Source organism: Procambarus clarkii, chromosome 51 (assembly GCF_040958095.1).
Source record: "Procambarus clarkii isolate CNS0578487 chromosome 51, FALCON_Pclarkii_2.0, whole genome shotgun sequence".
Classification (NCBI taxonomy): domain Eukaryota; kingdom Metazoa; phylum Arthropoda; class Malacostraca; order Decapoda; family Cambaridae; genus Procambarus; species Procambarus clarkii.
In genome coordinates, this window is record NC_091200.1 from 28,137,746 (window position 1) to 28,148,890 (window position 11,145).

General features: G+C 34.2%; 1 protein-coding gene across 1 annotated transcript; it reads right to left on the minus strand.

Moving 5' to 3' along the window:
* Positions 1-1,793: 1,793 nt before the first annotated feature.
* On the minus strand, positions 1,794-6,156 carry LOC138351855 (uncharacterized). The gene is made up of 4 exons (XM_069303865.1): positions 6,054-6,156; positions 3,357-3,516; positions 2,392-2,498; positions 1,794-1,933 (listed from the first exon to the last, which is right to left on the minus strand). Exons 1-4 carry the CDS (start codon positions 6,096-6,098, stop codon positions 1,817-1,819), a joined length of 429 nt encoding a protein of 142 aa, XP_069159966.1. The 5' UTR covers positions 6,099-6,156; the 3' UTR covers positions 1,794-1,816.
* Positions 6,157-11,145: the final 4,989 nt, after the last annotated feature.

Sequence of the window (11,145 nt, forward strand, 5' to 3'; positions counted from 1 at the left end):
TACGACATATATATATATGTCGTACCTAATAGCCAGAACGCACTTCTCAGCCTACTATTCAAGGCCCAATTTGCCTAATAAGCCAAGTTTTCATGAATTAATGTTTTTTCGTCTACCTAACCTACCTAACCTAACCTAACCTAGCTTTTTTTGGCTACCTAACCTAACCTTACCTATAAATATAAGTTAGGTTAGGTTAGGTAGGGTTGGTTAGGTTCGGTCATATATCTACGTTAATTTTAACTCCAATAAAAAAAAATTGACCTCATACATAGAGAAAAGGGTTGCTTTATCATTTCATAAGAAAAAAATTATAGTAAATATATTAATTCAGGAAAACTTGGCTTATTAGGCAAATCGGGCTATGAATAGTAGGCTGAGAAGTGAGTTCTGGCTACTAGGTACGACATATATATATATATATATATATATATATATATATATATATATATATATATATATATATATATATATATTTGTCGTACCTAGTAGCCAGAACGCACTTCTCAGCCTACTATGCAAGGCCCGATTTACCTAATAATCCAAGTTTTCTTAAATTAATATATTTTCTCTAATTTTTTTCAAAATGATAAAGCTACCCATTTCATGATGTTTGAGGTCAATTTTTTTTTTTTGGAGTTAAAATTAACGTAGATATATGACCGAACCTAACCAACCCTACCTAACCTAACCTAACCTATCTCTATAGGTTAGGTTAGGTAAGGTAGCCGAAAACGGTAGGTTAGGTTAGGTTAGGTAGGTTAGGTAGTCGAAAAAACATTAATTCATGAAAACTTGGCTTATTAGGCAAATCGGGCATTGCATAGTAGGCTGAGAAGTGCATTCTGGCTACTAGGTACGACATATATATATATATATGTCGTACCTAGTAGCCAGAACGCACTATTTGGCCTACTATGCAAGGCCCAATTTGCCTAATAAGCCAAGTTTTCCTGAATTAATATATTTTCTCTAATTTTTTTCTTATGAAATGATAAAGCTACCCATTTCATTAGGTATGAGGTAAATTTTTTTTTATTGGAGTTAAGTTAAATGTAACGTAGATATATGACCGAACCTAACCAACCCTACCTAACCTAACCTAACCTATCTTTATAGGTTAGGTTAGGTTAGGTAGCCGAAAAAGTTAGGTTAGGTTAGGTTAGGTAGGTTAGGTAGCCGAAAAACAATTAATTCAGAAAAACTTGGCTTATTAGGCAAATCGGGCCTTGAATAGTAGGCTGAGAAGTGAGTTCTGGCTACTAGGTACGACATATATAAATATATATATATATATAAATATATATATATATATATAAATATATATATATATAAATATATATATATATATATAAATATATATATATATATAAATATATATATATATATAAATATATATATATATAAATATATATATATATATAAATATATATATATATAAATATATATATATATATATATATATATATATAAATATATATATATATATATAAATATATATATAAATATATATATATATAAATATATATATAAATATATATATATATATAAATATATATATAAATATATATATATATATAAATATATATATAAATATATATATATATATAAATATATATATAAATATATATATATATATATATAAATATATATATAAATATATATATATATATATATAAATATATATATAAATATATATATAAATATATATATATATATATAGGTTATATATATATATATATATATATATATATATATATATATATATTTTATTAATGATATATATACATATATACACACAGAAACAAAGATTCTTCTATATAGACATTAGAGAAGATTCAGCGGTATGCCATGCACCAGGCTCTCCGCTGTTTTCATTATTCGTCACATCCGACTCTGCTATGTGATGCACATGTATTCTTGCTTCACCACCCTGTAATGAAATATTGTTTGTTACTAATTGTTTTCAATAATACATTATTTTATTATATAATATTTAATTTATTAATTAAAAACCCTTTCCATATTATAGAAAAAAACTAAAACAAGAATCTATATAAAACTATAGAATAGAATAGACTAATAGAATAGAATATATATATCATATATATATTTATATAAATAAATATATATATATATAAATATATGTATATATATTTATATATATATATATATATATATTATTATATCCTGTATTATTCCAGCCCATTATTAGAGATAGTAGCCACCTCTTATTTTGGTTTTCTTTCATTATTAGTGCTCAGAAAATTAAATATATCTACATATTTAGTCAAAATCAATTACATTATTTTATCTTATTCATAGCATAAATGTTCACAAAGATTACTAAAAAGAGATTGAATTAGACTACAGCAAATTGGCAAACTTTACCTTGTATCTGTTTCCACCGTGTTTGTTTGGGGCGTTCTTCAACATATCAGCAATACTTGTCTCAACATCTCTTTCAGTTGCATTAGTGTGGGTGTTGATACAGGCTTCTGGAAAGTTATAAGAATTAATTAATATATATAATTATAATTCTTTTTGTCAGGAGACAAGAAGCCACAGAGTAATAACATTGTTGGCTTTTATTTAGGTGTTCCCCTGTTCTCCAGTCTTCCTCCGTCCCCTCGTCCCCTTTGTCCTCCCCAGCATTCTCCATTCCCCTGTCCCCTCGTCCTCCCCACCATTACCCTCTCCTCTGTTCCCTCGTCTTCCCCACCATCCCCCCTGTCGTCCTCCCCACCATTCTAAACTACCTCATCCCATGCATTCCATGATGGTCTGATGCTTCCATCTGAAAATTGGGAACATCAAAAGATCTGACTTTCCCAATTTTCTGATGGGAACATCAAATGATCTGATATTCCCATCACTGAAAAATAAAAACAGATAAAAAAAATGATATGAAAAAATAGAAAATAAAATATACTCATGAAATGAACAGAATGGTTAACAACGCAGCTCAATTGCAATGCAATGTCACAATAACATTTAAATATACTTTAAGATATAATCTAGAAGAAAATAAGGATATTGAAACGGTTCATGAACTCTATTTCAATAAAGGACACTATGGGGAACTTTGAAAAATAGTTATTGAGTATAATTAGACAGACTTGTTGCTAGGCAGAGGAGTAATGAGATATATGGCAAATTTTGCAAAATATACAATGAAGGTACACAAACATTCATACCCAAACAAAGCAAAATGCTAGGTAAGAACAAAGCATTTGGCCCGTAGGAGAAAGGAGATACCCACAAGACTAGAATACAAGTCATTAACAAGCATGCAAGTATAATACATAATACATGCAGACATATATATAATCCAAAAAAATGTCAAATTTACGTACTTATTATTACATTACAAATATCCAAGGTTTTGAAGACACGTTTCCTCTTGCGCCCAACGAGTGAATACTGAGACCAGACCCCATAGGTCCCTATCCTCCTCATCATTCGTCTCACTGTGTCTCCACAGCTTGCACCGCCCATTTGAGACAGCGTCTGGACCTGTTAAAATAATGCATAAGCTGTAAGGTAATAGAGAATAATATATATCTTTCAATCTCAACATTAGATTTTCTAATTTCCAACTGTATTAAATAAATAGCATTAAAATATTTTCCTTCTTAACTATTACAAAAATCAACGAATTTGAGTAACTTTTGCTTTTGTTTTATTTGTACCTTAAACATAACACTGAACAATCAATTATGTGCCACCCCACCTTCCTTCATCTGCAAAAAAACTAATCAAAAGACATATGTACAAGGCTAAAAAAATTCAGCAACACTTACCATACTCAGGCTAAAAGAATTAAGCAACACTTACCATACTCTTTTTATATTCACTGTTAACTTTTAGCTCATGTGACAGACTTTCCACCTGCTCAACAGTTTCAAGTGGGGATGGAAGAATGTCTTCCAGGATTGGTATATCTCCATGTGTTTTTGACATATGGGTTTCCGTCATTTTGACAATATTCAGGAATTTTGCAAAAATAATGGCATTTACTATTTTTAAAAGATTATTAGCAAATTTACAGAAATGGTGCATTCGGAAGACAAAACCGTGGTAGACATGGTTGGAACAAGTTAGGTGAGAGGGTGGTGGAGGCCAAAACCATAATCATAATCATCTGTATCAAACCTTATTACAGGTAAAACCAGTAGGCAGTCTACTGTATTTTATCAAACCGTTATTAGTATAATAGATCTCGTAATAATTTTGCAAAAATAATGGCATTTACTATTTTTAAAAGATTATTAGCAAATTTACAGAAATGGTGCATTCGGAAGACAAAACCGTGGTAGACATGGTTGGAACAAGTTAGGTGAGAGGGTGGTGGAGGCCAAAACCATAATCATAATCATCTGTATCAAACCTTATTACAGGTAAAACCAGTAGGCAGTCTACTGTATTTTATCAAACCGTTATTAGTATAATAGATCTCGTAATAATTTTGCAAAAATAATGGCATTTACTATTTTTAAAAGATTATTAGCAAATTTACAGAAATGGTGCATTCGGAAGACAAAACCGTGGTAGACATGGTTGGAACAAGTTAGGTGAGAGGGTGGTGGAGGCCAAAACCATAATCATAATCATCTGTATCAAACCTTATTACAGGTAAAACCAGTAGGCAGTCTACTGTATTTTATCAAACCGTTATTAGTATAATAGATCTCGTAATAATTTTGCAAAAATAATGGCATTTACTATTTTTAAAAGATTATTAGCAAATTTACAGAAATGGTGCATTCGGAAGACAAAACCGTGGTAGACATGGTTGGAACAAGTTAGGTGAGAGGGTGGTGGAGGCCAAAACCATAATCATAATCATCTGTATCAAACCTTATTACAGGTAAAACCAGTAGGCAGTCTACTGTATTTTATCAAACCGTTATTAGTATAATAGATCTCGTAATAATTTTGCAAAAATAATGGCATTTACTATTTTTAAAAGATTATTAGCAAATTTACAGAAATGGTGCATTCGGAAGACAAAACCGTGGTAGACATGGTTGGAACAAGTTAGGTGAGAGGGTGGTGGAGGCCAAAACCATAATCATAATCATCTGTATCAAACCTTATTACAGGTAAAACCAGTAGGCAGTCTACTGTATTTTATCAAACCGTTATTAGTATAATAGATCTCGTAATAATTTTGCAAAAATAATGGCATTTACTATTTTTAAAAGATTATTAGCAAATTTACAGAAATGGTGCATTCGGAAGACAAAACCGTGGTAGACATGGTTGGAACAAGTTAGGTGAGAGGGTGGTGGAGGCCAAAACCATAATCATAATCATCTGTATCAAACCTTATTACAGGTAAAACCAGTAGGCAGTCTACTGTATTTTATCAAACCGTTATTAGTATAATAGATCTCGTAATAATTTTGCAAAAATAATGGCATTTACTATTTTTAAAAGATTATTAGCAAATTTACAGAAATGGTGCATTCGGAAGACAAAACCGTGGTAGACATGGTTGGAACAAGTTAGGTGAGAGGGTGGTGGAGGCCAAAACCATAATCATAATCATCTGTATCAAACCTTATTACAGGTAAAACCAGTAGGCAGTCTACTGTATTTTATCAAACCGTTATTAGTATAATAGATCTCGTAATAATTTTGCAAAAATAATGGCATTTACTATTTTTAAAAGATTATTAGCAAATTTACAGAAATGGTGCATTCGGAAGACAAAACCAATTTTTCACTTTTGACAATTGAGCACCTGCTACATCCAGATTCTAGGGAGGAAAGGAAGGACGATCTTACTGGATCCCATAGCCTCTCCGAGGCACAAACCAGGCTTTTACATAACCCCCCCCCCCCTGCACCCGAGCTTTTTAAAATAGTAAATGCCATTATTTTTGCAAAATTATTACGAGATCTATTATACTAATAACGGTAAATAAATAATAAATAGTAAATAAATCAAAATCAGTTACATTATTTTATCTTATTCATAGCATAAATGTTCTCGAAGATTACTAAAAAGAAATTGAATTAGACTACAGCAAATTGGCAAACTTTACCTTGTATCTGTTTCCACCGAGTTTGTTTGGGGCGTTCTTCAACATATCAGCAATACTTGTCTCAACATCTCTTTCAGTTGCATTAGTGTGGGTGTTGATACAGGCTTCTGGAAATTTATAAGAATTAATTAATATATATAATTATAATTCACTTTGCTATTCCCCATTCCACAGTCCTCTCGTCCTTCCCACTTCCCTGTCCCCACATCATCCCCACTATTCCCACTTCCCTGTCCCATCGTCCTCCTTACCATTTTCCCCTCCCCTGTCCTTCTTCCTCCCCCACCATCTCCCATTCACCTGTCCCTTTGTCCTCCCCAGCATTCCCCTGTCCCCACCATCCCCAACTCCCCAGTCCCCTCGTCCTCCCCACCATTACCCTCTCCTCTGTCCCCTCGTCTTCCCCACCATACCCCCCTCTCGTCCTCCCCACCATTCCAAACTACCTCATCCGATGCATTCTATAATGGTCTGATGCTTCCATCAGAAAATTGGGAACATCAAATGATCTGATATTCCCATCACTGAAAAATAAGAACAGCTAAAAAAATGAAATGAAAAAAATAAAAAAATAAACTATACTCATGAAATGAACAGTATGGTAAACAACACAGCTCAATTTCAATGCAATGTCACACAAAATTATTAAATCGAAATGAAAATAAATTGAAATCTATGAAAATTCAAATTATCAATACAATCGGAAATATTGAAATAATATCGCAACATAATATAGTGTGGGTTGCTCTTACGTGCAACAGACGGTGCTGTTTTTCAAAAAAGGCATGGTTTTACCTGTCACAAGTGTGGCATCTATACTTATACTCACGAAATGAACGGTATGGTAAACAACATAGCTCAATTGCAATGCAATGTCACAATAACATTTAATAACAATAATAACAATAACATTTAAATATACTTTAAGATATAATCTAGAAGAAAATAAGAACATTGAAACGGTTCATGAACTCGATTTCAATAAAGGACACTATGGGGAACTTTGAAAAACAGTTAATGAGTATAATTAGACAGACTTGTTGCTAGGCAGAGGAGTAAATAATGAGATATATGGCAAATTTTGCAAAATATACGGCACACAAACATTCATACCCAAACAAAGCAAAATGCTAGGTAAGAACAAAGCAGTTGGCCCGTAGGGGAAAGGAGATACCCACAAGACTGGAATACAAGTCATTAACAAGCACACAAGTACTACACTACACAACAACCGCACTACTACCAGAACTGGACGAATCACTACCAAAACAACACATTGCACATCACTACCAAAACAACACAACACAACACAAGCATTGGCAAAGAATTATAGACCAGTTGCACTAACATCCCACATAATAAAATTATTTGAGAGTGATCAGGAGTCAGATTACTAGTTTTATAGAGACCAATGACCTCCACAATCCAGGCCAACAAGGATTTAGAGCAGTTTCTATGATCGAGCCACTGAGATCTATAAAGAATTCTGATCAAGAAAGAGATCTAGGGGTGGTTTTAGATAGAAAACTATAACCTGAGGATCATATTAAGAACATTCTGCGAGGGGCCTATGCTACACTTTTTAACTTTAGAATTGCTTTTAAATACATAGGTCAAAAAGTTTTAAAAGTTTTTTAAACCTCTCGTGTATCATGAGTGTGTTAAAGCATCAGATGGTGCATTCAGATGATGAATATTACCTAGTTCCTTCATCTGGGAAGAATGAACACATATTGGTGCATTCGGATGATAAAAACTAACTACTGTAGTTTAATTGATCAACAGACTGTATATCATATGCAGACTGTATGTGGATCTGCGGGCCACTCCAAACAACAGCCTGGTGGACCAAGCTCCACCAGGGCTAAAGCACAAAGTGATATAGATGTGATAGAGAAACTAGGTCAAATGGAGGAGTAGGTCTGTATATTAAACAGCACCTGACGTGCACAGAGCTACTAAACTCAATGTGGTGGTAGAGTGGTGGGGGGGGGGGGGGGGGGGAAACATTGCAGAAAAAAACAAAAATACAATTTGGTCAACAAAACAGCATTGTTTAAAATAGAAGACATGGGTTGTCATTTTGGGGGTAAGGTAGGTTACATTGAGTTAATTAGTTAGTACTTAGTTTTTATCTTAAAATGGTTGGGAGAGGTACAGTGTTGCTGTGCTGGTGAAAGAACACCTAAAGGTAAATTAAATAATGATTGCGAATCCACAAGAAGTTGACATAATATCGCTAGAGATCTGCAATCAGGATGATAAACTTTCCTTAAAGAATTTGACAAACACTTGCTGATAGGACATGAAGTAAATGAAATGTATGTCAAGTTTTGTGAAATATATGATAAAAGCACAACAAAATTTGTACCAAAGGAGAGATGCAGAACTAGGAAAAGGGGTTTGTTCAACAGAAATTGCGAGAGGGCCTGAGACCCAAACACACACAAATGGAATCAATATATAGCAAGAGGCCAAACCCCCAAACATACAAGCGATGCAAAGATGCGAGAAACAGCAGCAGCATTAAGGAGAGGGACTTAAGGACCATAAATAAAGTGTGAAAATAAACTCGAGTAAATTTTTTTAACTACTCTCGACAGTGAAGAAAAACAAATATTCAGACGATTTGTGTTAGAATCATTAATCTTACACTTTCGGTCATATTCAACAACACAAATACATACACACACATTCCTGTTGCTGTAGCAAGTGAAGAATTACACACACAGATCACAATAACGTGATGCATCAAATGAACAAATCCACAAGGGCCGTGACGAGGATTCGAACCTGCGTCCGGGAGCATCCCAGACACTGCCTTAATCGACTGAGCTACAACAGGGTAAAAGGGTTGAAACCGAAGTTCTACTGAACTTACTGGATCCCATAGCCTCTCCGAGGCACAAACCAGGCTTTTACACAACCCCCCCCCCCCCCCTGCACCCGAGCTATGTCAACAGGCCGTTCTCCCTCTTCGCCCTTCCGAATGCACCATATCAGTAAATTTTTTAATAATCTTTTAAAAATAGTAAATGCCACTATTTTTGCAAAATTATTACGAGATCTATTATTCTATAGAATAATGCATATAAATGCATATATGCATATAAATACAAAACAAATACAAAACAAGTAAATGTAAATAATTTTACCTTGCACCTAGATCCACCAAGCCTGTATGGCGCGCGTTTCAGTACTTCGGAAATCTAGAACTATCTTGAATCTCTAATCTGCAATGAAACAATACATATTATTGCACTTACCAAAACATGGATGAATGTAGAAAATACAGAACTATTAGCTGAATATCAAATAAATGGATTTAATCTATTTCACACAGATAGATATATTACACCGTGTATATTAGGTAATACCTAACATACACGCCTCCACACACACTACATTTAAAATGTAGTCTCAAAAAGACTACATTTCAACAGCAAAGATTACTCCATAAAAAAATAATTAAATTATTGACCAACATGAGAGAGGGTTAGCCAACATGAGGGTTGTGTTGATTGCCTGAAAATATTTAAATTGTGTAATGTATTGAATGGCATTTTTCAAGTTACAACATTTTTTAAATTACTGAACTAGGTTCTAGGCTTTGCTAGGCTTAATTCAATTATTACAGATAAGCCTAACCTAGCCTAGAACCCAGTGAGTTTTCTTCCTATTGGGGAGTGTTGTACATGCCTCGCCTCCACATACACACTAGCACAGCCAGGCCTCGCCTCCACATACACACTAGCACAGCCAGGCCTCGCCTCCACATACACCAGCACTGCCAGGCCTCGCCTCCACATACACACTAGCACAGCCAGGCCTCGCCTCCACATACACACTAGCACAGCCAGGCCTCGCCTCCACATACACCAGCACTGCCAGGCCTCGCCTCCACATACACCAGCACTGCCAGGCCTCGCCTCCACATACTCACCAGCACAGCCAGGCCTCGCCTCCACATACACCAGCACTGCCAGGCCTCGCCTCGCCTCCACATACACCAGCACTGCCAGGCCTCGCCTCCACATTTAAACCAACCAAGCCCACAAATACGTTAACATGGACCAGCATTACACCGTCTAACATACTCTGTCAGATGTAACAACTAAATTTGTGAATTCAAGACCAAATCTATTGTATAACACAGTGTTAGTACGAGAAAAACATTACTTACATTCGAAGCCGTGTTTTAAAATGGCGGCGGTCTTGTACTGACGCTCCAAACTGTGTGTTCGTTTGCGTATGATGAACGTGTGACAATTTACTACAACAATTATTTAATTATTCTTATTCTTTATTTTAATATTTTTAGGGTACATGAAATTTCAAACTTATTTGCACACAATAATATAATTGCATTGTCATAACCTTTATATATTACGGAAAATACGATGACATGAACGAAGTCAAAGTGAAGTTGAAGTCAAAGTCATTCGCCGAACGTATTAGTCATTTTTTTTCTCCCAAACGATAGGGGTAACAAATCCACAGAGAATATAAGAAATTGAAATTGAAATTGAAATTGAAATAAGTTTAGAGAGAATATAAGTGTACAGTAAAGTCAATTTTATTCAGGAAAGTACATACATAGTTGATTTACAAACATAATGTTGGATTTATAGATAGAGCTAGTGCATACAATACCTAAAGCCACTATAGTAGGCCTATAGCATTTCAGGCAACCGGGCAGTATATATGGACCCCTTACTCAAATCTCTGAATATGTTAGATATTAAGTCCCTGCACATACTCTCATGTGTATTTTATATATATAAAACGCTGCACTGTAATGTCAATCCTGACCTTAAAAGCTTCCTAGAAGGTTGTAACAGATCCCATGAGCACCACACCAGAAACAAATACCTATTTGATATTCCAAGAGTACGACTTAGTCAAACTAGAAATGCTTTACAAATCAAGAGACCTCGAATGTGGAATGACCTTCCCAATTATGTTAAAAACTGTACCTCTCCCAACCAGTTTAAGATAAATAAAGATAAATTTATAAGTTAAGAAAAATTCCACAAATCAACAACCCTGTTACTGACCCTGTATTTACCCAAGTCTTTCCTAAATCTAAACT